General features: G+C 53.3%; 1 protein-coding gene across 3 annotated transcripts; it reads left to right on the top strand.

Moving 5' to 3' along the window:
- Nucleotides 1-601: 601 nt before the first annotated feature.
- Znf496 (zinc finger protein 496) lies at nucleotides 602-25,593 on the top strand. 3 transcript variants are annotated; one of them, XM_076856273.2, is made up of 9 exons: nucleotides 602-880; nucleotides 2,092-2,205; nucleotides 2,536-2,962; nucleotides 3,304-3,487; nucleotides 6,886-6,962; nucleotides 15,953-16,085; nucleotides 16,613-16,720; nucleotides 17,425-17,538; nucleotides 23,142-25,593. In XM_076856273.2, the coding sequence occupies exons 3-9, from the start codon at nucleotides 2,573-2,575 to the stop codon at nucleotides 23,867-23,869; spliced, it is 1,734 nt and encodes a 577-aa protein (XP_076712388.1). In that variant the 5' UTR covers nucleotides 602-880; nucleotides 2,092-2,205; nucleotides 2,536-2,572; the 3' UTR covers nucleotides 23,870-25,593. The 3 variants fall into 3 exon arrangements, with proteins under 3 accessions (XP_076712388.1, XP_076712386.1, XP_076712387.1); XM_076856271.2 differs by having other exon boundaries at nucleotides 23,139-25,593; XM_076856272.2 differs by lacking the exons at nucleotides 602-880; nucleotides 2,092-2,205 and adding an exon at nucleotides 2,334-2,394 and having other exon boundaries at nucleotides 23,139-25,593.
- Nucleotides 25,594-27,300: the final 1,707 nt, after the last annotated feature.

The raw sequence follows: 27,300 nt of genomic DNA, 5'->3' as shown, positions 1-27,300 counted from the left end.
CAGCTCTACCAGGCGTCCATACGCCCCAGTCAGAGAGCATCCGAAAGAACCCCTAGGCGGCTATTCCAGACTCGCGGCAGCCCGCGGTGCAGCACACCGGCGCGGGTCCTCTGCCCACCGTGCCCTGGACCAGCCGCGCTCGCCTACCCGCGCGCCTCTGCTTACCCCGCTCCCGCCCAGGGAGGGCCACAGCCCCCGGCCGGCGACCGGGCCTGGGCGCGCGCGGAGCGGGGCGGACCGCACCCTCGCGGGTCCTTGCCCATCGCGCCCCCTGCCCGGTGCCAGTTGTGTGCGCCAGGCGCCCGCCCAGGGGAGGCCGGCCGGCGCGGCCGGCCCAGGGAGCCGCGGAGCCCAGCGCCCGCCCAAGCAGGCCCTCGGAATCCGGACGGCGCCCGGGGCTGGGCGCGCGCCGCGGGGCGGGGCCGAGCGCGCGGGCCGGCTGGGCCGGGGGTGTCGGATGTCACCCCCCGCGCACACCTCGGCCGGGGGGCGGGGGAGCGAACCACTGAGATGCGGAGACCTCCTCGGTCCTAGAGCGGAGCAGGAAGTGTCCCAGGGGAGGGAGCCGGAGGGCTCGGCCTTTCCTTTCGGCGGCGGAGGGGCCTGAGCGGCCGCCAGCGGGACCCACCGCGGCGGTGAGAGCGGCTGGCCCCGGCAGGGCCCGCGCAGAGCCGCCCGCAGCGCGCGCACGGGGCTGAGGCCGCGCGTCGCCTTCCAGGCGCCTCCCTGAGCTTCCAGTCTAGCACGGAGCTCTGGATGGTCCGCAGGCCGATCTCCGACGGCCGGAGACCATCAGGCCCATGCACTGAGCCCGCTTCGGCAAGGACACCGGAGACCCGGCGGGAAGGACGGAGCCGCGGCCCGGGGTCCCGGGCTGCAGGTGAGGGGCCCCGAGGTGGCTGTGCTGGAGGCGTATAGGAGCGAAAGCCTCCGCTTCCTCGGCCTAAAAGGCCCTCCTCTTCGCTTTCTGCGGACCCCGCTCGTCCCTCCTCCGAGAACTTGCTTTAAGCAAGCCCCGCCCCCGCGGGAACCCTCCCCCGACTAACGTGGGTTCATTCATCAGGCTTGTGCTCCCGAGCCTCCCGCGCGCCAGGTGCGGGCCACCGAGAGACTCTGAGATGATCCGAGGGGGCAGGGACTGGAGGCTGAGGGTGGGCCCTAGGGTCTCAGCAGAGGGGCTGTCCTGGTAATCAGGGACCCAGCAGGTAGGTGATGTGTGGCCCGAGAGGAGCCAGTAGGGTTCAGAAGGGGTTCCTAAGGAAGGAGCAGTGGCTGAATGGAATCCGGTGGTGGGGAGAGCTGTCATGGGTTCCAGCCAAATTCTGTGGTCAAGGGCGCGTCTATATTTTTACTTTGTAAAGCAAAGAAGTCCGGAGACCGGTTTCTCTGGTGCACTCAGTTGATTTGTTACTGTTCTGGACTCGCTTGTCTTTCTGCCTGCCTTGAATGCCCTCAGGTTAGGGTGCTGCCCAGCTGAGAACTTCACCAGATGGGGGTGAAGCCACCATGCCTGAGATCACAGAGACCCAAGGGCACAAGGGGGAGATGTGCATGTTTCAAGGTGTGGATCAGTGACCACTGCCCCTGTGTCAGCTGGGTTGTGTGCTCAGCAGCCTAGGAGGTGTAGGGAGCACTCGTGTGACAGCCTGTGGAGTTGGGTTCCTTGAGGGATTAGGGCCACACTCCCAGAGTCCCCCTCTTTCATACTGACTGTGGAAGGGCCATGGAGGAAGGCTGTACCATGGACTGAGCAGGGTTTGAAGAGGACTAAGGTAAAGAAGGGATGGAGGCAGGGTTGAAGGTCAAGGTATGTTCAGGTAAATGTTCCACCTCACCTGTCCACTGAGCAGAAGGTCTCTCTGGGAAACTGTCTAAGGTTTGTCTTGGAAACGATGTGTGGCTTCCTCTTTGCCTGGGTGCCTTCTTATTTATGCTCCCTCCCCCACCTCCCAGTGTAGGCCTCTGCCAAGGCCGATTCTGGCTCTTGGGGTCCATCCAGTACCAGCAGTGGTGGTCAGCCCTCCAGCACCACAGAATCTGTTTTCCATCCCTGAATGTGTTTCAAATGCATGTGTCTCCTTGTTTTTCCAGGTCATTTTGTAAAGGTCTCAAGAACAAGGAGAGCAACTTAAGCTCCTAAGCTTCAAGACCTGCTTGGCGCACCATCCATCTCAGGTCCTCTCCAGGAGGACCTGGCCACCAAAGGTACCTGGCAGCCTTCATTACATCCCATTCCGCACATGGTCCCTTGGTCTGGGATGGTTGGAAGACCAGTTCCTGTTTAAATGTACCACTTTTCTCAGGATTCTTGGCTTGTCTGTCATCATCTGTTTAGGGGAAAAGCACATGAACTGAGACTGATGGGAGATGGTACCTTTCTTTCTGTCCCCATAGGTGAGGACCAGCCATGATGACACTCCTTGGGTTTCTCTGAAGGGCTGGTCTTTGTGGGCTTTTTCACTTTCCCCTCATTACCCCCAGAAACAACCAAAGGAGACCACAGCATTAAAGCCAGTGATTTCTGTTTGGAAATAGGGTCGTCTTCTGCTGCTGACCCCCATCAAATCCCATCATGCCCACAGCCCTGTGCCCCAGAGTCTTGGCTCCAAAGGAGAGTGAGGAGCCCAGGAAAATGAAGAGTCCTCCTGGAGAAAACCCAGGCCCCCAGGGAGAGCTTCCCAGCCCTGAGTCCTCCAGGCGTCTCTTCCGCCGTTTCCGCTACCAGGAGGCTGCGGGCCCGCGGGAAGCCCTGCACCGCCTCTGGGACCTATGCCGGGGCTGGCTACGGCTGGAGAGGCATACCAAAGAGCAGATCCTGGAGCTGCTGGTGCTGGAGCAGTTCCTGGCCATCCTGCCTCGGGAGATCCAGAGCTGGGTGCGGGCACAGGAACCTGAGAGTGGTGAGCAGGCGGTGGCTGCTGTGGAGGCGCTGGAACGCGAGCCGGGGAGACCCTGGCAGTGGGTGAGCAGGGGCACAGGGGAGGGAAAGCTCAGCCCTGTGCTCAAGCTTTTGCTGGGGTCCTGTACCCCTGACCAGGGCTGAAGAGTTTTATCTAAAGTCATGTACTTTGGTTGGCCCAGAATACAGTTTGGTTTTCTAGGAAAGTAAGTTTTGCTCTCTAAAATTCCTAATGTCCTATGCAGTCCTGTCAAAACCCAGGGTAAGCCTTTGCTGGTTAGCTGTGGGGTCTCAGTCAGCAGCACAGGGGACAGGGTCTTCCCCAACTTCTGCATAGCCCACAAGCCTGACCCAGGCCAGGGTCCTCTCCACCTGGCTCTGAAAAGTTCCCTCTGGAATTGCAGCTCAAGCACTGTGAAGACCCTGTGGTGATTGACGATGGGGATGGCCCTCCAGACCAGGAGCAAGAACGGCGGCCAGTAGAACCCCAGAGTGACCTCACTAAAAGTCATGATAGCCAGCCCATGGCCCCAACTCAGGGCCTGGGGATCCTCAGCAGAATACCAAACCAGCTCAGCGAGGACCCAGGTATGCAGCCCATGGGGCACGGAAGGGATGAGCTGGGGTACGCAACCCTGTCCTGTATGCTTGGGTTTTTGTTAAGGTGATGGTTTCTCATGACAGCTGCTTTCTTCTGTCCCTGAGGAGCTGTGAACTATTAATAAGGTCTGTGTCCTTCCATAGAACAACTGAATCAATCTCGTAAGGGTGTCTTCTAGGCTGTCTCAGAGGGACCTCTTGGTGGGTAGCAATCCTCCAGGTTGAGCTGTCTCATCTCTTTGAACCTGTGCCTATCTGTGGGTTTTGTCATTGCAGACTACCAGGAACTGCCTGTGGCCTGAACTCAGCATGGCCATGGCACCTTTTATGTTGGTATTGGATTGAACCAGGAGTCCTCTACATGAGCTGCATCCCCAGCACTTTTTATTTTTTATTTTGAGACAGGGTCTTGCCAAAGTGCTGAGGTTGGCTTTGAACTTATGATTCCCCTGCCTGTCTCCTGAGATACTGGGATTTCAGGACTATATCACAGTGCCCGCCTGACCATGTCTTCTTAGCTCTCATAACCACTATTTCCTTGACAAAGTAGCTCCTGTTCCACAACCCCTTTGTGCTGCCAAAACCCAGGGGTGCTCAGGTTTCTTATACAGATCAGCATTATATATATTTATTTTTAATTAATTTATTTCTTTTAATTAGATATATATGATAGCAGAATGCACTCTGATTCATTGTACACAACTGTAGGACAACTTTTCATTTCTCTGGTTGTACCTGATGTATGTTGTACCATGTGTGCAGTCATACATGTACCTGGGGTAATGATGTCCATCTCATTCCAACATCTTTCCTGCCCCCATGCTCCCTCCTCTCTTCTCCCTCCCCTTTACCCAATCAAAGTTCCTCCATTTTTCCCATCCCCCTCCCATTATGGATCAGCATCCATTTATCAGACAGAGCATTCAGCCTTTGGTTTTTTGAGATTGGCTTACTTTGCTTATTATGATATTCTCCAATTCCATCCATTTTCCTGCAAATGCCATACTTTTATTTCCTTTTAATGCTGAGTAATATTCCATTGTGTATATGCATGACAGTTTCTTTATCCATTCACCTATTGAAGGGCATTCTAGATTGGTTCCACAGTTTAGCTATTGTGAATCAGAGTTGTTGTAAACAACATTGATGTGGTTGCATCACTACAGTATGCTAATTTTAAGTCCTTTGGGTATAAACCAAGGAGTGGAATAGCTGGGTCAAATGGTGGTTCCATTTAAAGTTTTGTAAGGAATTTCCATACTGCTTTCCAGATTGGTTGCACCATTTTTATTTTTTATTTATTTTTTTGTATCAGGAATTGAACCCATGGGTGCTTAATCACTGAGCCACATCCTCAGCCCCATTTATTTATTTATGTTTATTTTTTAAAATTTAAAAAATATTTTTAGTTGTAGATATATACAATGCCTTTATTTTGTTTATTTATTTTTATGTGGCTCTGAGGATTGAACCCAGTGCCACACATGCCAGGCAAGTGCTCTACCACTAAGCCACAACCCTAGCCCTCCCTTTATTTTTTATTTTGAAACAAGATCTTGCTAAATTGCTGAGGACCTTGCTAGATTGCTAAGACTAGGTTTGAACTTTCTGTCCTCTGCCTCAGCCCTCAAGTCTCTGAGATTATAGGCGAGCTCCTCCATGCTTGGCAAGAACAGCAGATTTACATGTATCTTAGCCATGTCCTCCTGTACTTTAAATCCTCTGGGTTGTTTATAACGTTTAATGAAATGCAAAGGCTATATTATCGTGACACTGCATGGTCTAGAGAATAATGGCAGAAAACACCCTGAACAGTTCAATAAGATGTGCTTTTGTTGTGCCCGTCTGCCCCCTACCACTGCACATTCAGTCCTCAGCTGATTGTGGGGCTGATTACCACGGGAGGTGTGGCAGCTTTGAGTTGAAGGATGGCTGGTGTATGGGTTTGTCTGGGTGGACTTGCCACATTGCTCTGTGGTCATAGTGGAAAACCAGGTGTACATTCGTGTGGTGTGTACAAGTGGCTTTATAATAAGTGGCATTTTAATAAGCTTTTCCAATAAAAACAACCAACATGTCTATTAAATTTCCCACTAAGCTACACCCCCAGCTCCTGATTTCTGTTTTTAAATTGACAGGAACTGCACATATTAAACTCATGGAGTATAAGGTGACACCTTGATACATTGTAAAATAATTAAGCTAATCAACATTTGCATTGCCGCATATACTTACTTACCTCTTTTCCTTGGTCCAAACACTTAGTAACTTCTCCTGTGGCAGCTTTCAGATGTGTGATACATTGTACTAATTGTACACCAGTCTCCTGGAGTTCCTCTGGCTAACTGAAGCCTGTACCCTTTGACCCCCGCAGCCCCAGCCCTCCTGCAGCCTCTGATGACCCTTTTATATCCTCTGCTTCTGTGAGTGGGACTGCTTGGATGACTTTAAGCAAGGTCTTGCAGCTCTGTCCAGTGCCTGGCTTATTTCAGTTGGTGTGATGTCCTGCAGTTCATCTATGACACAGCTACAGGAGCTGCTTACATTAAGGGTGAACAGAATCCTACTGTGTGGGAACCACATTTTCTGTGTCCGTCATGTTAGTGGGTCGGACTGGGCTGGCGAACCCTGCTGCAGTCCACTTGAGAGCCTTCTCTCTTGGTGGCGCCTGCTGCGTTCCCCTGGGCGTGCACAAGAGGGATTGCTGCATGGTTCCGTGGTCATTTTTAAATTTTTGAGGACCCTTGCACTGCCTGCCCTATGACCGCTCTGTAGTTCTTCTTCCCCATGCTCACCAGCCCTCAGCTAGCTGGTCTTTCTTAAGGAGTGTGGCAGTTTACAGACTTATAAAAACAGTAGTTTATGTGACACCAGGGCTGCAGGCAGTCCTCCTTGCCGGCAGTCCTCCTTGCCGGCAGTCCTCCTTGCCGGCAGTGTGTGCATGCCGGTGTGTGCATGCGCACATGCGCACCATAGAGTTCAAGTGATCCCTTGCCTCAGCCTCCGCAGAGCCTGTGATGCTATCAGTTCTCTCTGATGCCGTCACTCCAAGAAGCTTTAACCTTTGCTTCCCATATCGTAGAGGCAGAACTGAGGTCCCTGGACCTCCAGAGGTCGGACAGCTAATCGTTGGTGGTGCTGAGTTCCAGAAAGCAAAGTCGGTGTGCTTGGAAAGTGCCTCTCACGCGCATCATCTTGGGACCCTCGTTTTGTAGGCGAGAGCAAGACTAAGGTTTAGAAAAGCACCGTGAAGCGGCGCCCTTTTGGCGTTTCTCTTAGGATTTTCTTTGCTTACCGCAACTGAAGCAGAGGAGTCCCAGGGAGCTCCAGAGGTGGCAGTGCCTGACCTGGCCACCTTCAGGACACCCTGCCCCTGTCTCTTTCAGTTCCGCAAGACACCTCCCTTCTTCAGGAGGAGAGCATGGGGGATGCAGAGCAGGTGACCACCCTCCAGCTGCCCCCGGTAAGTGATTTCTGCAGGAGTCCTTGAGAATCCTGTGTCGCTGTGTCTAAGCCACACTCCAGGGCAGCTTCCCAGGGCTCTAGCCAGCTCGCTGCCTGCCACACAGGAAATTTAGCCTGAGCCCAGGTAAACCAGAATGGGCAGGGTTGGGCTTAGAGTGCCCCGCTCCTCCCCTGCCCCTGTGATCCTGAGTGCCATGCTGACTGCCAGGCCACCTGTAGGAAGCACTGGGTAGATGCCATGGAAGGAGGTCTTAGCCCAAGGTCACTGGGCTCCCTGCAGCCAGGTGGTCACAGCTGGGAGGGTATAATGGAGCACCATTGCTGCACTCATGGCGACCAGGAGGCAGAGAGGGAAGGGGCTGGGAACACAGTCCACCCTTCAAGGCCATACTGGTGACTCACCTGTTCCCACTGCGCCCCACCTGCCAAGGTGTCCACTACCTCCCAATAGCACCACCAGCTGGGGACCTGCCTTCAGCACAGGAGCAGTGGGGACAGTCCAGGAGCAAACTAGGATACATGCAAGGTACTGAACACTCACCTCACCCAGGAGCCTCCTGTTGCCCCAGGGCCACCTGCTCTGCCCACCCCCATTCCCACCAGGGCCTGTGTTCGGGAAGACACTTAGTCTCAGGAGTGTTATGGAAATGGATTCCTATGGTGTGTGACCTTCACTGTGTTCCTGCCCTTGCTGAGTGGTCGTCTTCATTCGTGGAAGCCCCAGGGTTTCTTTAGCGTCCACCTGTCCAGGAGCCTCTGGTGTGAAGCCACAACGCACAGTTGTGCACGGCCTGCGTGTGGACTTTGGTGTTTGGCAGTTATTGGGCGTGGTAGTGCACACTGGGTTTTATGAGAAGCCACCATATTCTTCCCAGAGGGCTGCCTGCCCACTTCTGTGTCCAGGTAGCCTGGTCCTCTATGCCTTGCCAGCACTTGGTGCTGTCCCTGTTGCTGTCTGAGCCATTCTGAGAGGAAAGGACGGAGGTTCAGGATGCTAGCTGACTGTACTGGAACCACCTGTGTCTGACTTTGCTTATCTCAAGTTACACCCTTTAGTTTCCTATTTTTGAGTTCTCAAAGCTCTTTACATATTCCAGTACTCATCCTCCATTGGATGTGCATTTTGTGAATGCTCTCTCCACTCTGTGACTGGTCTTGCATCCCTTACTGAGGTCAGGGTCTTTAGCAGAGCAAGGTGTGTGTTGTTGTTTAGCAGTCTTGGGGCCTGAACACCAGGGTGCTCTGCCACTGAGCCATGTCCCTAGCCCTTTTCTATTATTTTTTAATTTGTTCTTTTTCATTACACATGACTGGAGAGTGTATTTTGACATACCATATGTACATGGAGTATAACTTCCCATTCTTGTGGTTGTACCTGATGTGGAGTTATACTGTCGTGCGTTATTATGTGAACATGGGAAAGTGATGTCCGGTTCAATCTACTATCTTTCCCATTCTCAACCCCTCCCCTTCCCCCATTTTAATTTTTATTAATTTAGAGATGGGGCCTCACTTAGCAACTTAGGGCCTTGCTAAGTTGCCCAGGCTGACCTCCAACTTGCCGTCCTCCTGCCTCAGCCTCCTGAGTCACTGAGTTTGCAGGTGTGCACTACCCCATCTGGCTGGGGATGCAGCACTGTTTTAACTGTCCCACAAACTGCATTTTGGAGTTCCCATTTCCTTCATTCCTCTCACTTCCCTATGCCTTCCTGTAACTCAAGGACTCTGGGATGTGTTGTTTAATCCCAAGGACGTGGTGACTCTCCTGATATCTTTCTGCTGTGGATTCTGCTAATTAGAACACACTTGCTGTATGCTTTCATTTCTTTTCAAACTTTCGAGATCCCTACTCCCTCTCTCCAAGAGTTCGGTTCCTTGGCATATGTTCTGGGGTGTTTGGAAGAATGTTCTGGTTGTGGTGGGTGACGTGCTCTGTCAGTGTGGGCAGACCGTTGCTGGATGCCCTGCCTTTTGTAACCTGGCTACTGGGGACTGAACTGGGGCTCTTTACCACTGAACCGCATCCCCAGCCCTTTATATTTTTATTTTTGAGACAGGGTCTTGTGAAGTTCCTGAGGCCAGCCTCAAACTCGTGGTTCTCCTGCCTCAGCCCCCTGAGCCACTGGAGTTAAGGTGTGCACCGCACCTGGCTAGCCCCTCACTCTTGACAGAGGAGTGGGGTTCCAGGTGTGCAGGCTGGTGCCCGGTGGCCTCTTCAGTCAGGCTCTCCTCGAGTGTCATATCAGCTCTTGTTGGCACATGGACACCGTGCTTTCTGGGACTGGCCCAGTTATTACAATATGACGTCCCTCTTTCCCTGGTAATCTTTTTTTAGTCTGAAGCCTACCCTATCTAGTGTTTATGCAGCTTTTCTTCTTTTAATAAATGATCCCACAATGTAATTTTTCTATCCTTTTCCCATGAATCTGCTGTTTCTTGCTCTATCCTTATATTTAAAATGTTTTTTTTTTTTTTTTTTTGACAGCATGCTGTGGAATCACGTTTTTTTTTTTAATCCATTCTGTCAGCTGCTCTCTTTTGGGGGGCCTTTTTGTTTTATTTCTTTGGCTTCTTTTGGTTTGTGCTGCTGGGGATCCAACCTTAGACCTCGAGCACCTAAGCAAGCGCTCCAGGGGCAGAGCCTACCCCAGCCCGCTTGCTGTGTCTTCATTCGAGTGTTGAGACTTTGTTACATTATTATTTCCAGACTTGTTTTTGTTCTGCTCTCCCTCTCCTGCCTTCCTGTGGGCTATTGGGCCCTCTTGTGGACCTCTTCTGACGTCTTGGCGTGTGGTCCAGTGTGTCTGCAGCTCCCTGGCAGCATGCTGCAGCCTGCTGGGTTCTTGTTCACAAGCTTGACAGAAGCATGAGGCTTCCCTCCCTTCGCGTCCTCTACCGCCCCTCTGCCAGCAGGGCTGTCCTAGATGTGCCCTCTGTGCTCAGGCGAGCACTGCAGAGAGCGCCTGCCTCCATACAGCACATGTTCTCCACAGATGGGAGGAAGAAACCTGTGGTGTCTGCTCATGGTTTCGTGGACACTCTTCCTTTCTGTGTCCCATGGTCCACTCTTACATTGTTTCCTTAATGGTTTCTTTAGGGTGGGTCTGCAGGTGACCAGCTTACCTACTGCTTCTTCATCTGGGAATGTCCTAATTTCCCCTTCATGCCTGAAGGACATTTTCATCAGATGCAGGATTCATAGTTGAACCAGGCGAGACCTGTAACCCCAGCAATTCCCAGGCTGAGGCAGGAAGATGGCCAAGTTCAAGGTCAGCCTCAGCAACTTAGTGAAGCCCTATTTTAAATAAAAAGTAAAAAGGGCTGATGATGTGGCTCAGTGGTAGTGCGTCGCTGTATTTAGACCCCAGGACTATGGGTATGCACTTGGGTGTCTTGCTGTGTCTTGATTCGCGTGTCGACTCTCTCGCGCATGCGCGCACGCACACACACGCACAAAAGATTCGTCATTGGCAGCTTCTTAGCACTGGGAAGTTCGGCCACCTCCCTCTGGCCTGCGTGGCCTCTGATGAGAAGGTGGCTTCTACTGAGGGGCTCTGCCTTGGGCAGGGCCCCCCTGCTCTGTGGTCACTCGGAAGCCTCGTGTCTTCTTGTCCTGGGTCTTGGCGTGCATCTCTTCAGGTCGGCCGGTTAGGGTTTGGCGTCTGTAGGTTTATGGCTCTGTCCCAAGTCCTCTGAAAGCCTCGTGTGGCAACATTCTCCAGGTGCTTTCCAGTCCCACCATCTCCTGACGGAAGGCCTCTCAGCTCCTGGTGTCTGCCTGTCTGTCCTCAGGTTGGCTGCTGTGCTCCCCAACAGTCCTGCAGGGGGCCTCCGCCTGGATTCCCTCTGGGAATCCCTCTGCCATTTTGCCTCCGTTCTACACATATCCCAGCTCCAATGTCTGCAGATATTCCGGCACCTCTGTCATCTCGGGGTGGCTTCTGGCGGTTCTTTTCTCATTGAGAGCTTGGTTCTTGAAGTGGAGAGGGATTTTCTGTTGACACCTCTACACATGTCTCAGGAGACTCTGGGTCCCATTCACACCTTCAGTAAGCCATCTGGTTTGTTTTTGTGACAGCATGGAAGGGAAGGGTGCCCCATGTGCTAATGCCATTGAGGGACAGTTGGCTCTTGTTGGGCTCTGCAGTGCTAAAGTGGCAGTGCAGCTTGATGCTAGACTGGGCTAGGGACTGTTACCAACCTGCAGGGATGGATGTCCCATTCCCTGCTGGGCCTCAGGGCCACCAGGCAGGGCCCTGATGGAGTGTGTGTCTGACTCTTTCTGCTGTGTGGGTGCAGGTGAAGGGAGGCCACTGTGTTATTCTGGGTTGTGTAGCTGGAATGTTCTGGTTATTGTCTGTCTTGATAGGCTGCCCCTCTGGGCCCTATGGCTGAGAAAGTAGGCTTTCTCCAAGCTTTTAAAATTAATTTATGTTGTCTGTGCTCAGTGCTGTTTCTTTTCTTCTTTTTCTTTTCTTTTCCTTTCTTTCTCAGCGCTTTTTATTTAGACACAGGGTCTGGCTAAGTGGCTTAGGCTGGGGTTGCACTTGCAATCCTCCTGCCTCAGACTCCCAAGTTACTGGGATTGCAGGTGTGCGCCTCCATGCCCTTTGGTTTACTTATTTTATGTGAACCAATGAAACCAGGGTTTGAGCTGGAGCCAGGTTCACCACTTCTGCTCAAGGGTGCTCTGTGCGAGCTGCAGGCCTCTCCAGCAAGAAGACCCATTTTAAATGTTGTTAGCAGCTAATCACAGCAGGGGAGGCCTGCTGGCATCAGCTCAAAGCCAGTTCCTTCTCCACGGCCACTCTGTTTCAGCTCTCAGTGTTGTGTGAAGAATAGAGTTAGAACTCCCACGGGGTGAGAGGGGACCTAGTAGCTGCTTGCCACCTGGTGTCTTGGTCTGGGGTTTATATAGCACTTGGGTCAGTGCTGTTGGTCCAAACTCATGCTGATCCTGATTTGGAAAAGCACCAACACTGTTGGTGAACTTTTGAGCCTGAACTGCCATCAGGGTGGCCCCACTTGTTTTCTCCTGTTGGTCAGGAAACCAGAGGTTGAAGTGGAGCTGGGGACTCTGGCTGTGGTGCTCCGTGGAGGGGGCCCTTGCCCTGGGACAGGCCATGTGCCAAGCGCAACAGGTTGGCAGGCTCTGGCTCCCCGCCGTCCTGGCTTGCCACCTTTGGGTCCATGCTGGTGTGGGGGTTCTGTGCAGCTACAGCCTATGCTCCAGCCCACCCGGGCTGCCACTTCACTGCTCAGGGAGGGCTGCATCAATTTTTTTCTGGACTTTTTCTTCTTTTCTTCATCAGTCAATTTTTTAAAAAAAATTTTTTTAGTTGTAAATGGACACAATACCTTTATTTGTTTTTATTTTTATATGGTGCCAGGAATCGAACCCAGGGCCTCATGCATGCTAGGCAAGCACTCTACCACTGAGTCACAACCCTGGCCCCCATTAGTCTATTTTTGTTTCAAAATTACATTTCTGATTTTGGAGCTTTTATCAAAATTATTACCAATTTCCATGTTAATTTTTTTCTTTTTTCTTTTTCTGGTGTTGGGAATTGAATAGGGGCCTCTCACACACTAAACCTGGGCTTTACCACTGAGCTGCATCCCAATCCCACACTAACCTCTTAAACACTTGCTGGCAGTTATTCTGTGTCACTAGTAGGACCAATTATTTATGTGACTGTGAAATGATTTAAATACATTTAAATATTTTTTGAATTTTAAAATTAAAATAGTTTTATCCTTTCTGTTGCAATAGTGAAATATAGCCACAAAACTATAAGCCAGTTTGGGAAAAAAAAGGGAGCAAAGCAACCCATTAGAAAATAGAAGCTTAGCAGGAGGTGTGGTTGAGATGTGGAGCACCGGTGGAGCTCAGGATAGGTCCTGGGTCCACCGCAACTCCACAGGAAAAGAAGAAGAGAAAAATAGAAATGTACACCAAGAAGGTAAACAGGCATTACAAAAAGATGAAACTGAAACACGATTGGCCAACAAACCTGGGATGGTGGCCCAGGTGGCAGCAGGCAGTGGCAGGTGGCAGTGTGCTCTCAGAACAGGGTGGGAGTGAACGGGGAGGGGAGACAGGCAGGACAGCTCATGGAGCTGTTGTTCATAATGGAAAATACTGGAAAAACCCTAAGCATTATTGACAGAGCAAAGGTCGCAGCCATGGTAATTTCTGACAGTGGACACGTTCATTGAGTTCAGTGCACTAAACCCAGGCCCCCTGGCACAAAGGAACCTTAAATATCAAGGTGAAGGTAACGAGAGTTTGTCATTTAAAGATACACCAAACTGCCATGCTGTCCCCTCGAGGGGTGAGACGCTCCGGGATGCAGTGCTGTCCTTCCATCTGCAGGCATCTTCGCTGTGCACCAGTCACATCCCTGGGAGCATCCCGGGTCTGCTGGGTCACACCTGCCCTCGTGCTACACACCATCTCACCCACACAGTTCCTCCCATGCATGTGCATGACCTGTGGAGCAGCTTCTTCTGATTGTTTCTAATTGGATGAGGCTTTACATAACCAAGTGACCACACTAATAATTGAACATGAGGGAGACTGTCGGATCTCATTTGTGTTCCGACGGTTGACATTTGGACACAGTCTGTGTTCAGCAAGATTTCTCCAGCCCCTTCAGAAACTCTGGCCCGGCAATTTCTAGCATGGACTGCTTCACAGTGCCCTGGCCAACTTCTGGCAGCTGGTGTTCCCTGGAAAAGTGATGCCATCTTATTCAGGACGCATTAGAGGGCCAGGGTGGGCTCAGTGGTGTGCACTGGCCTAGCACACGTGAGGACCTGGGTTCCATCCCAGCACCGCAGAAGATACAAGAAGGAAGGAATTGGGTTCCTAGCCAGTGCTGGGTTTCTTGGGTGTTGTGAAGCAACGTCCAGGCGGTGGCGCTGTCCTGGCCACATCTCTGGTGGTGTGGGGCTGTCCTGTGTGTGTCAGGATGAACCAGCATCCTTGGTTCTACCCATGCCAGCAGTTGCCCCACTCTGTGACAAGAAGCAGCCTCCAGACACAATACACGTCCCCAGGGCGGAATCCTGGTGCTGAGTTGGTGGTCTAGTTGGACAGTGGCCTGTGTGTGTCCACTGTGTCACTCCCATTCCTAGGTTTGAATCATAAACAAGAGCCGGTATGAGGGGGAAAGGAGTCCAAGGGTCCAGAGGACGTCCACTGGAAGCTGTCTCTTCAACACCCCCATCTCGTCCATCTCCTTCAGAAATTTAACCAGAGGCAAGGGGTAGACTTTTGAAGCGTGATCTGCTGTTTCTTTTTGGTTTCTCCCTCATAAGTATTTTCTTCCACAAAATTTCTATTTTGAAATATTTTCCAATAAATTGTATGAAGCACTTTATTTTTATGGTTTGGGGAAATTTGTAGATTACAACAGTAAGGTGTCTTTTAGTCCAGTTAGGACCACAAGAGGGCAGAGACCGAGCACACCCAGTAAGACGGGCTCCTGCTTTTCCAGAGGTTTCTTAGGGTCAGTCCAGGCTTTTGTCAAGATACAGCATGTAGAGATTAGAACAGTTGAAAGAAGGCAGAGTGGAATTGTTCTGCCAACGTGCTGTCTTCTAAACAGGAACTTTCTGATAACCAACTAAAAAGATCACCAAACAGGCACCTCCTGCTTCTTTCTTCTTCCTCCTTAGAGATGCGCCCGAGGAGAAGGCTTCTGATATTTTCTTAATGGGTTTCTGCGTCATCACACTGATGCATACACAGTTACATAGGGAAGGCATGTTAATCGCCGTATGTAAATGAGTGATTCAGTTACCTGAGGCAGCTTTGGGTCAGGAATCCCCAGTTCCTGAATGGGGACTGGCAGTGTCCTTGGCAATGCTGCCAAGGTGGTGGGAAGGGTTCTTACCCAACACCATGGTAAAGGGCTATCCCTGAGGAGGAGAGCCCTCCTCCTTCCCTGGTGACCATGGAAGATTGCAGCCCAACAGTCCCTATCCAAAATGGGTTGTTTGGATCCAGAGGAAAGTTTGAAGGAACTCACCAGTGTTGGGTGGGAGACCCAGTCAGAATCAGACAGAGGCAGGTGTGAGTAGGTTACCGGGGCTGGCCACTCCTGAGCCACCCTTCAGTGCATCCGTGGCCCACGGTGCTGTCTTGCTCTGCAGACAGGAACAAGCTGAGACCACAGTCCCAGGCTGCCTTTCATGTCTTTGTGGTCAGTCCCCTTGACTTGGTCTGCACAGGGGACAGTTGAAGAAGTACCTGTCTGCGTATTGTTCTCTGCAGTGCTGGGGATGGAACCCAGGGCTTTTCACATGCTAAGCAGACACTGTACCACTGAGCATTCCAGCCTAGATAGGGCACCTGGAGGGGCCTTTCCAGGGGCTGGGGATAGAACCCAGGGCCTTGTGCATGGAGGCAAGCACTCTACCAACTGAGCTATCCCAGCCCATGGCTGGATCCCAAGGTGGAAGTTGGCTCTCCTTACTGCTGCTGCAGAGAGTGGGTTTTATTACAGTAAGTTCTGTGTAACAACCTTAGGAAGCTTAGAGGACATGTAAGAACTGCCCCCTCAGCAGTTGGAGTCAATTGGACCACAAGGGAAAGATGTAGGCCTTCCTGTCATGACTCCAAAAGGGGAAGCCTGGCCTTCTCAAAAGAGGAGGGTTCTGAGGTTAAGAGCACTGTAGGCAAGGCCTTTGCCTGAGGAATTCCAAGATCCTGTCAGTTTAGCCAAATTGGAGTGGCTCTGTTCGGAGGAAGTCTGCACGGTGGGAACACAAACAGCACACACCTGAGGGGCTCCCCCGGAAGCTCCCCACCCTCCAGCCCGCGCACCCTGTGCCCCAGAATGAAGGCCTTGCTGAGGCCTTGGCGTCCAGCCCCAGACCTGTGAGACCTCACTTCCACTGCTTGTGGTGTCGCGTCCCAGCGGCCTGACGGACTAGGGCACCAGCGCCCCCTGAGCCACCCCTGCTCTCCTGTGGTTTCAGAACCGGGTTTCTCCATTCAAGGACATGATTTTATGCTTCTCGGAAGAGGACTGGTCCCTTCTCGACCCCGCCCAGACGGGCTTCTACGGAGAGTTCATCATTGGGGAGGACTACGGGGTCTCCATGCCTGCGAGTAAGGCTTAACCCCTCCCCACCGAGGCCGCGCAACCTGAGGTCTCTCTCCCTAAGGCCAGCCTCCTCCCGGAGGATCAGGCGGCAGGTCTGCATCAGAGCACCCTGTTCACCCTCCAGCCTCACGGGGTCACCTGTGCAGGGACTCCACAGACTGTTGTCTGGTTGACTGCTCTGCTGTCTTGCCCCTGCTGCTCAGGCTCGCCTGGCTTTCCCTCCCACAGAGCCCCACAGGACGTGATCTCAGTGTTCGGCTCTCCGGCCATTCTCACCCTGTCGTCTCCTCCGACCTCCTGTGCGCCTCAGAGCCATGCCCTAGCCCCAGGCCCGCCTTGGCTGCATGCCCCCTGCTGCCTTGCTTGCTCTGGCCTTTGCACGTGTGCACCCTGCACATCCCTGACTGCTCTCCCAACGGCCTCCCTCCACCTCCTCCCTCTGGGCCTGAAGGGGAGTCCCCTGTGCAGCCTGCCCTGGTTGTCTGCAGGAGCAGATGGCTAATGCAGGCCTATCCTGCCCTCTTTTGAGCAGACGACCCAGCAGCCCAGCCAGATCTGCTCCAGGGAGAGGAGAACGGCCCCCGGGTTCCAGAGCTGCAGGACCTCCAGGGGAAAGAGGAGCCACAGGTCTCCTACTTAGGTGAGTGACCATTCCAGAAGTAGGTGGAAGGCCAGAGCTGGGCCTTTCCCAGCTTCTTCCCAGCTCTGATCGGCTGCAGCCCAAGCCCTGCCCAGCCTGTAAGTATCTCCTGGTTTTGCTGATAATCCCAGGCCCTTGTGGAGGGTCAGGCGTCCATAGCAGGCCAGGTTGGCAGGGAGTTCTCTGGATAGGGCCTTCTGGACACTTGCCTGTCCCATCCTGCTACTGCCCTCCTCCTGCAGGGGTGTGAGGGCACCCAGGGGGAGGGAGAGGCTGGAGTTCTGCACATGCTGGGTTTGCCTCCTCTGCCTCCACACTGTGAAGCCAGACTTGCACAGAATCCACAGCGTCCCCTTGCCTCCTTCCCCCTTGGGACCTAGCACTGGCACTGAGCCACTGTGGATGTGTGCACCAGGAACAGGTATGCCCCACCCCACTCCAGCATGGTAGGGTCGCAGGTCTGCAGCAAACCCAGCACAGGACGTGGAAGTGACCTAGTCACTTGTCTCTGACCACAGAAATGAGCAAGCAGGACCAGGATCCACACTGGTTCCATCCAGCTTCAGAACCAGGTCGTGATGTCACCCCTTGCCTTGTGGCCATAGGGGCTGGCCCAGGAGGGCGGTAGCCTATATCTGCTCAGGTGCCTCCTCCACGGGGTGCAGTGCCTGGTGAATCTCCTTTTCCTTTTCTTCTCTGGAAAGACTTTCCCAGCCTGCAGCCATTCCCCATGGAAGAAAGAAGGAAGTGGGAGGAGCTGCAGGTGCCCGAGCTCCAGACCTGCCAGCAGATGGTGCTCGCCCAGAGCACCTGCCCAGGTGAGGGGGCACATGGGCACGTGCTACTGCACTGGTGTATGCACACGTGGTGCATATGCATGTGAGGTGTGTTAGGAGAAGTGTGTACACACGTGGGACATACATGTGTGAAGTGTGTTTGAATGCGGCTGTGCACACGTGGGCATATATGTTAGGTGTGTTCAGAGATGTGTGTGCACACGTGGGGCATATATGTGTGAGGTGTTAGGAGATGTGTGTGCACACATGGGGCATAAACGTGAGGTGTGTTAGAATGCGTATGTGCACCCATGAGGCATATGCATGTGAAGTGTGTTAGAAGGTGTGTGTGCATACGTGGGGCATAAACGTGAGGTGGGTTAGAATGTGTGTGTGCACATGTGGGGCATATGCATGTGAGGTGTATAGAAGGTGTGTATGCACACGTGGGGCATATACGTGTGAGGTGTGTTAGGAGATGTGTGTGCACAGTGGGGCATATGCATGTGAGCTTTGTTAGAAGGTGTGTGCACACATGGGGCATATGCATGTGAGGTGTGTTAGAAGATCTGTGCACACATGGGGCATATGCATGTGAGGTGTGTTAGAAGATCTGTGCACACATGGGGCATATGCATGTGAGGTGTGTTAGAAGGTGTGTGCACACGTGGGACATATGTGTGTGAGGTTTGTTAGAAGATGTGTGTGCACACATGGGGCATATGCATGCGAGGTGTTATAAGGTGTGTGCACGTGGGGCATATGCATGTGAGGTGTGTTAGAAGGTGTGTGCACACGTGGGACATATGTGTGTGAGGTTTGTTAGAAGATGTGTGTGCACACATGGGGCATATGCATGCGAGGTGTTATAAGGTGTGTGCACGTGGGGCATATGCATGTGAGGTGTGTTAGAAGGTGTGTGCACATGTGGGACATATGTGTGTGAGGTTTGTTAGAAGATGTGTGTGCACACGTGGGGCATATGCGTGTGAGGTGTGTTACAAGGTGTGTGCACACATGGGGCATATATGCGTATGTGGTGTGTTAGAAGATGTGTGTGCACACATGGGGCATATGCGTGTGAGGTGTGTTAGAAGGTGTGTGTGTGCACACGTGGGGCATATATGTGTGAGCTGTGTTAGAAGATATGTGTGCACACGTGGGGCGTATGCATGTGAGCTGTGTTAGAAGATGTGTGTGCACACGTGGGTCATATGCATGTGAGGTGTGTGTTCAAGCATGCCTTGGCAGGGCTGTGGAACTAAACTCTCGCAGTCTCATTCTGTCAGTCTCTGGCCCTAGTTCCGTTTGCTCAGGTCTCTCCCGTTGACCACTGACCCTAAGCCTTTCTCCGGCCCTCCCTGGGCGGTTGAGGCAGGTTGCCAGTGGAGCACTGCTGGTGGGTGTGGAATGGTCTTCCTCCCTGAGCGCGGGACAGTTCCATCATCAAGGGGCAGGTGTGTGAATGGTGTGATTAGCACCCAGCTCCATGCAGGGCATGTGACCATTGTGCTGGGTTCACTGTCACATGCACAAAGGGGATTTTACAGCAGGTGGAACTGGAAGGATGATCCCTCCCCATGAGAGTGGCTTCTCCTTGTTTCCTGAGGGGCCTGCCTCTGCATGGGGGAGTGCTGCCCGGGGGAGTGCTGCCCAGGGCAGTGTATGCCCGATCCTGACCCCTCCTGCTTCCCCTGACCACAGTCCATCTTGTCCTTGGGGTGCTGGTGGGAGGTGGACAGGCTTCCTTGACCTCTCCTGGCTTCCCCTGGCCACAGCCCTTCTCATGGTTCTTGGGGTGTTAATGGGAGGTGGACGGGCTTCCTTGACCCTCCTGGCTTCCTCTGACCACAGCCCTTCTCATGGACCTTGGGTGCTGGTGGGAGGTGGACAGGCTTCCTTGACCCCTCCTGGCTTACCCTGGCCACAGCCCATGTTGTAGTCCTTGGGGTACTGATGGGAGGTGGACCGGCTTCCTCTGACCATGCCCATCTTGTGGAACTTGAGTGCTGGTGGGAGGTGGACAGGCTTCCTTGACCCCTCCCGGCTTTCTCTAACCACAGCCCTTCTCGTGATCCTTGGGTGCTGGTGGGAGGTGGACGGGCATCCTCTGACCACAACCCATATCATGGTCCCTGGGTGCTGATGGGAGGTAGACGGGCTTCCTTAACCCCTCCCAGCTTCCTCTGACCACAGTCCTTCCCATGGTCCTTGGGTGCTGGTGGGAGGTGGACGGGCATCCTTGAATAGGAGTCTGTGCTGCTCTTCCTGAGGATGCTCTGATGCAGAACCTGCTATCCTGTGGTGACGCTAGGTGTGGCTTTCTTGGAGAAGGAGAGGATAGTTTCAGAGCAGGTCCTGTTTTCATTTGGGTGGATCCTGCCAACTCTCCTTCCAGCATGACTTTTCCTGCCACCCCACACCCCTGACACTGGTGAGGTCTGCCCCTCTGATCTGGGACCACACGGGATTCTCCACTACTCACTGTGCCACTGAATTTTTGTGCAGTACTGGAGGTTAACCCAGGGTTGCTCTACCTCTGAGCTATATCCTCAGCCCTTTTTATTTTTTATTTTTGGACAAGGGTCTCCCTAAGTTACTGAGGCTGACCTGGAACTTATGACTCTCAGCCCCCAGAGTCGCTGGGATCATAGACATGTGCCAGGTGCCCAGCACTCTCTCTTCTCTTTTGCATTTCCTGTGAGTTGCCTGCCTGGTACTCAGTGGTGTGTTGTGTTTTGCACTTTTCCACTCATTCATGTTTGTTTTGCTCTCTCGGTGTGTTTCCTGTGGCTAATGGCACAGCACCTTAGCCTGGGCAAGTTTTTTTTTTTTTTTTTTTTTGGGGGGGGGTGGTTTCCAGGGATTGAATTCAGGGCACTGGACCACTGAGTCATCTGCACACCACCCAGCACACACACAAGTACACATACCACCCAGCACACACACATGCACATACATGCCCACACAGCCACACACACACACACACATACCACCCAGCACACACACAAGCACACACACCACCCAGAACACACACACACCACATACATGCCCACGCAGCCCCCATACACACCACCCAGCACACACATGCACACACATTACCCAGCACACACACCACATACATGCCCACATAGACAGACCCACACACCACCCAGTACACATATAGACACACACTACCCTGTGCACACACACACACATGCCCACACAGCCACACATACAGTCACTCAGCACATACACACACACCACATACATGCCCACACAGTCACACACATATACACACACCACCCAGCACACACAGCCACACACACACCACCCAGCACACACACACATCACCCAGCACACACAGCCACACACACACCACCCAGCACACACATAGCCACACACACCTCCCAGCACACACACAGCCACACATACCACATACATGCCCACACAGCCACACACACACACACGTACACACACCACCCAGCACACACACAGACACACACTACCAGCACACACATAGACACACACACACACCTAGCACACACACAGACACACACCTAGCACACACATAAACACAAACTACCCGGCACACACATAGACACACCCAGCACAAACACAGCCACATACATGTATGTGTGTGCACACACATACACACCCCTCTGGTGTCGTGCAAGCTCCCGTCACAGTCTCCTATCACCTGCCTTCTCTGTTCGAGGGGCTTTCTGCCTTGTATTGGTGGGTCACTCTGAGGTCATTTTCGCTGGTTTTATGCAATGTCAGCCTATGTGCATGAGATTAATATCTTATTATTAATATCTTAACCAAGTCTCACTGACTGCCTGATTTTCAAACTGATTTTCTCCAAATTCTGGAGTCAGGAAGTGCGTGACCAAGGTGTGGGTTGGGGCTTGGCTTGGTTTCCCACTCTTGGCCTCTCCCTGACCTGTGGACGCCAGGCTGTCCATGTCTTCTCTTCTGTTTCAAGGGCACCAGTCACACTGATCAGGCCACCAGAACACTTCCTTTTAGCTTAAGCACCTCCTGAGAGACTGTCTCCCAACACAGTCACATCTGAGCTAGCAGGGTCAGGGTTTTGACACAGGAGTGTGGGGGTGCACGGTCAGCCCCCGCCACCTGCCACAGCCCCTCCTAGCTGTGCCCCTCGTACATGCAGCATACAGCCACCCCAACCCAGGCACTGCGCAGCCAAGGTCCCAGCTACCCAGGCTGTGTCATGAGTCATGAGAGCCCAGGAGTTCTAAACCAGTTGGGCTAATTCTCAACACAAAACATACATTTTCCCTGTGACAACACCAGTCTTAACCCACAGCATTGACCCCACCTCCGAAGTCTCGTCTGTATGCACACCTAAATCAGGCATGGAGGGGATGGTAAAATTCATCCTAAGGCAGAATCCCTCATCAGCTATGAAGCTGCAGCCAGGCACGTGGTGTACCTCCAGAGCTTAGTGGAGGACAGGCACGGGATGCACACCCTCCTCCCAGGAGGGGAAGGGAGAAAGGGTGATGGGTCCTAGGATCCAAGGGAGTCCAACCTAGCAAATTCCAGTAGATTTCTCTTTTTTATTTTAGACGGGGTCTCAACATGTTGCCCAGGCTGATCTTGAATCCTGGGCTCAAGAGACTCTCCTGCCTCAATCTTCTGAGTAGCTGGGACTACAGGCGTGTGCCACCATGCCCAGACAAATTCCCGTGGATTTCCAGGCTAGATGACAGTCTCTGGTTTAGTACTTTATCCTTCATGCCCTGGACCAAGGCCTGGTTCAGGAACTGGGGAGACTGACCCAAGTCTGGCCCATGCCCTTGGGGCCCTTGGTGGCAGGACCTCCAATGTGGTTATGGTCCGCTTCCTTCTCCTTGTCAACAACACTCCACAGAGCATGACAGTGTGCTGCCCTTGTGTGTGCAGCCCCGAGGCCTGACTGCTCCTTCCTCTAGATCACATAGTCCAAGCCGGCAGTGTTTGTGCTCCTGTGAAATTCTCAAAAAACCTGTTGGCTTCCCGTGCAGTTCATGGGGTCCAGGCAGCAGAGAAGAGGAGCCGGAAGAGCTCCCTGAATGGCTGGGACCATTACATAGCCTTACCCTGGGACGGCACTGCCAGGCTTAGGTCCCACTTCAGCCCTCTCCCTTAGACAGGTCCCCTTAGTTGACATGTATAACAGGGCAAGTGAAGTGTGCTGCGTGGTGTCCAAGAGCAAGCCAGGCTGTGTGTGTGTGGGGGGGGGGGGCTGGGGGGGGGCGTCTGCAGTTCCAGGAGCTCTCCAGTGCCCAGTATGTGGCAACTCCAACTATGGCATAAAGGGTCCTGTGTCATGTCTGGGCAGAATGTCCTTGTGTCTGCTTACGGGACATGGTGTGTTGGCCAGGCTTGGCACAGATCAGTGCCCCTTCTCAGACCAGAGGTCTCTGTGGCTAGGGAAAAGTGGGTTGAAGGTGAGGGTTAGGGGAGCATGGCAGGGAAGAGGGAGAGAGGGGAAAGAGGCAGAATGCTTCTTTTCCTTCTCAGGCTTCACAGTGGACCCAGGGTGAGGTCAGGGTCTGGGGTTTATGGACTCCCCTGAAACTTCCTGGGTAAGGCTCAGGGGGAATGGGGTGTAGCCTGGGTAGCGCCACTGACCCCACCTGGGTTTCCTGTAGCAGGAGGCGACCCACCCACTGGCCTGGACGAGGAGGTGACCATCGAGATCGTCCTGTCCAGCTCAGGGGAGGAGGACACACAGCACGGCCCGTACTGCACAGAGGAGGCACAGAGCTCCCCGGAGAAGCCGCGCAGCCTCCCCACCTCCCTCCACGACAGCAACGAGGTGGGGGGTGAGGTGCAGACCTCCAGGAAGTCCTATGTGTGCCCGAACTGCGGGAAGATCTTCCGCTGGAGGGTCAACTTCATCCGGCATCTGAGGAGCCGCAGGGAGCAAGAGAAGCCGCATGAGTGCTCGGTGTGCGGGGAGCTTTTCAGTGACAGCGAGGACCTGGATGGGCACCTGGAGGCCCACGAGGCCCAGAAGCCCTACCGCTGCGGCGCCTGCGGGAAGAGTTTCCGGCTTAATTCACACCTCCTCTCGCACCGGCGGATACACCTGCAGCCGGACACAGTGGAGCCCGGCGCGCCTGAGGCCCAGGGAGGGGACGCGCACGCCCTGCTGCAGAAGAGCAAGGCCAAGCTGGGCGAGCAGTGCCGGGACTGTGGGAAGCTGTTCCAGCGGCACGACCAGCTGGTGCGGCACCGCAGTGACATCCACCTGAAGCACGAGGGTCAGCCCTTCCAGTGCCGCTACTGCGTCAAGAGCTTCCGGCAGAACTGCGACCTCCTCCGCCATGAGCGGCTGCACATGAAGCGGCGCTCCAAGCAGGCCCTGAACTCCTATTGAGCCCAGGTGCCTCCCGCCCCCTTGGTACTAAGCCCTGCCCCGGCACCGCCCACAGAGACCCTCCTCCTGTCCCCTGCTCTCAGGTAGTGTCCACTTCTCCAGGTGCCTCGGTGGCCCCCTCCTCCCCAGATAACGAGCCCCTCTTCTGTTTCTGCTGTGCAACTCGCCCTTGGCGTCTGCCTTAGGCACCCTCACGGGGATGCTCTCCAGGTCCTCAGGAAGACTGGGCTGCCCCCACCTCGGTGACCCCTTGATGGCACATCCCTTCCTCTCCTGCCCTAGCACAGAGAGTGTTCAGGGTGGCTACACGTCCCATCCCATAGTGAGATGCTGGGCAGGTGAATGATGGGCCAGGAGGAAGGCCTAGTCAGGGCCCAACACAGATGGGTGCCATGTCATCCAAGTCACCCCAGGTTCCTTAACATCTCAGGAGCCCCCAGAGACCCTGAACTCTTCAGGAACCGTGGTGGGGCCCAGGTCCATCATGCTTTCCCTCTGCCCTGGAGGGGTTGGGGGTGGAAAGGGGGGTCTCAGAGCAAAGCACATATTTTAAACCACGTTGCACACCCACCCCAACGTCTTGTCTTTGTACCCTGAAGATCTTTGGTAAATGTTCTTGGGATGGAAACTGAGATGTCATCATTTAAAAGGCACTTATATTTCTCCCCCACCCTGGCTAAGAATATGGGGAGCTCAGTTCCCAAGGAGGGATTGTTCTGCCTGATTGAGCCCAACCCCAGGACAGCCTCACATGAAGTGGGTGAAGTTCTTCATGTGCATTCACTTCACTATCAGTGGTGTTGGTTTCCTAGGACTGCAGTAACAAAGTAGCAAAGCCCAGAGCTTCTAGCCAGGGGAGGTACTCCATCAGTGCAAGAGCTGCGATTCCAGGGTCCAGGCATCAGCAGGGTTGGTCCTTCCTGAGGACTGGAGCCAGGGTCTGCTAGCAGATGATTGTTCTTGGCTTGCAGGAGCAGCAGTCTATCACTGCCTTCTTTGTGTGGTGCTCCCCACATGTGTCTGCCTCCTGTGTCTGAGGACACCAGTCGTTGGGTTACCCATCCTATCTACCCCACTGTAACCTCATCTGCCTCTGCAGGGACCATTTCCAAATAGTCACATTCTGAGATAATGGGGGAAAGACTCTGACATGGGGATTTTGCAGGGACACAGTTTACCCCCAAACTGCAGATAATCTTGTGGTGCTGCTGTCTTTCCCGATGCAGAGGAGCTTGTCCTTCCACCAAGCAGGCCAACCAGCTGTGCACTCCCAGGTGGCTGTCCTTTGCAAGGAAGAGTCTTAAAGTTCAGTATCTGGGGTTCTCAATTGTTGGTGACTGGCTGTTGGCAATGCAACCTTGAACAATCCAAAGCTTGGTCTCGCTGTTCTGTAAGACAGATTGTGCGGGCGGGCGGGCAAGGTGAGGAAGAGCCTTGACTCGGTGCAGCTGCAGCCAGCCTCAGGGCCACACTAGGCTGGGTTTGTGAGAGCTCCTCTTGGGACTCAACTTGGGTGAGCCCCAGCCGGGTGCTTCTGGTGCCTGGTGCCTCTTGCTGCTCACATCAAGACACTTCCACCCTAAACCCAATAAGGGTGATAATTTTACCACCAGATTTCTATTCCTGGGTAGATGCACCCATGTTAACCTGGAATAGTAAATGCAATAAAACATCTGGTCATACCTTAAATCAGAAATAAACTATTGAGGGTCCTAGTTTCTAAAGTTTGTCTTTTGTATTGACCTGCCTCACATCTTTAAGGCGAGGGTCAGGAGAATGCGGACGGAAGCAGGCTGTCTGGGTGCACGTTTCTCCCCATCTGTATTCCCGCAGGAGGTTTCATCAGGCCCCACTGCCTCAGGAAGGGCCTCCCCACCTTCAGACGGTGTCGAAAAGGGGAGTAATGCTCAGCTTACTGGTGTGCTCCAATACAGAATCAGATCACCAGTAAGGCTGTGGAGCTGGACCATGAGGAGGCTCTGCATCCCCACAGGTGTTGTCAGGGACCCCTACTGCTGATCCACAGCCCAGCAAGGCGGTTCAGTCACTATAGGGTCACACTCTGAGGATTCAAAAACCCTCCTGGGTGAAGGAGCGCCAGTCCCAGCTTGAGTCCTGGCAGGAGACATAAGTGGAGCCACCTGCTCTGAGGATGTGTCCACCGGTCCTCCAAGCCAACAGGCCCTGCTCTGTGGGTAAGGGCAGGGGGACTTGGGCCAGGTGCATCTTTGTCACCTTTTTGGTTCCTGGTACTTGTGGCCTCTGAGACCAGCTAGTCCACTTGGTGCCTTCCATCCCTCCCCATCTCTTCATGGGGGCTGAGCCCACAGGTGAGCTCCTCTTCCACCTTGCCATAGTTGAGACCCCACATCTGAGACGCACATTCTTGCCATGTTCCTGCAGTCGCTTGGCGTAACAGACTCAGATGCACGGGTGCATAATAAAGACTCGCTGACTTAGTGTTTGTGTTAGACTTTCATTACAGAATACATGTGCAGTGCAGCCAGAGCAGTGGGTGTCAGATGTCCTGTTAGGCTTTCAGGCCTTAGCTGGTTATGGTCACCTGATCTGGCCCCTCCAGTGGTTAGATCTGGTCCTGTCGGGGTGAAGAGGTGGTTACCATCCTGGCTCCTACACATTGATTCTCTGCCCTTTCCCAGTGTGTTTCCTGCCCAGCTGGGAAGAACAAGTGGGGCCAGTGGGAAGAACAAGTGGGGGGAGGATCCCATTTCAGGCCTAGGGCATCCTGCTACCCGGGCAGATGCCCGACTCTGGGATCCCACAGTTCAGGTAAGCTGTTCACCCCAAAACCAAATGAAAAGTCATGATGAAAAGCAGGAAAGGCACATTGACCAGTGCAGCTGCACCAGGAAGTTGAGGAAACCCTGTCCTTAACCCTGTCTTCAGGGGCTGGCAAGGACACTCAGAGGAGGATGAGGGCTAGGGTTTTGCATGACTCCAAAGCAGGTGGTGTTGGTCAGGTGTGCTTTGTCCATTATCTCAGGATTGGTCAGTGGAGCCTTGTCATAGAGCTAAGAACTGGCTAGCCTTGGGAGGGGCAATCTCTCCCCAGCCTTAAAGATTTTTTAAGATGCCAAAATGTACAGAAAATTGGGGAGAAATATACAATATACCTGCCTTGAAATGCTACTAGTCAGAGAAAGCACACCTAAGGCTAAGGGTAGCGCTCCATGGTAGAGCAGGTCTTACATGCTGATGTCAGGTTTTCAGCACCACACCTAAAAAGTTGGGGGTATGCCTGTAATCCCATGAGTCAGGAGGCTGAGGCAGGAGAATGCAAGTTCAAGGCCAGCCTGGGCAACTTAGTGAGACCCTTGCCATTGTCTCACAATTAAAAAAAAAAAAATTAAGAAGACTAGAGATGTATGTAGTTCAGAGGTATAAGTCCCTAGGTTCAATTCCCAGTACCA

The sequence above is a fragment of the Callospermophilus lateralis genome, chromosome 5 (genome assembly GCF_048772815.1).
Source record: "Callospermophilus lateralis isolate mCalLat2 chromosome 5, mCalLat2.hap1, whole genome shotgun sequence".
In the NCBI taxonomy this organism is placed as follows: domain Eukaryota; kingdom Metazoa; phylum Chordata; class Mammalia; order Rodentia; family Sciuridae; genus Callospermophilus; species Callospermophilus lateralis.
The sequence above is the reverse complement of the archived record's forward strand: the minus strand, read 5'-3'. Positions and strand labels throughout refer to the sequence as shown.

What these genes read in the sequence shown, in the direction of transcription:
- Znf496 (XM_076856271.2), top strand. Translation starts at nt 2,573, where the DNA reads ATGCCCACAGCCCTGTGCCCCAGAGTCTTGGCTCCAAAGGAGAGTGAG. An exon ending in CGGGGAGACCCTGGCAGTGG is followed by an intron (nt 2,963 to 3,303) that starts GTGAGCAGGGGC and finishes CTGGAATTGCAG; the next exon opens with CTCAAGCACTGTGAAGACCC. An exon ending in CCACCCTCCAGCTGCCCCCG is followed by an intron (nt 6,963 to 15,952) that starts GTAAGTGATTTC and finishes CTGTGGTTTCAG; the next exon opens with AACCGGGTTTCTCCATTCAA.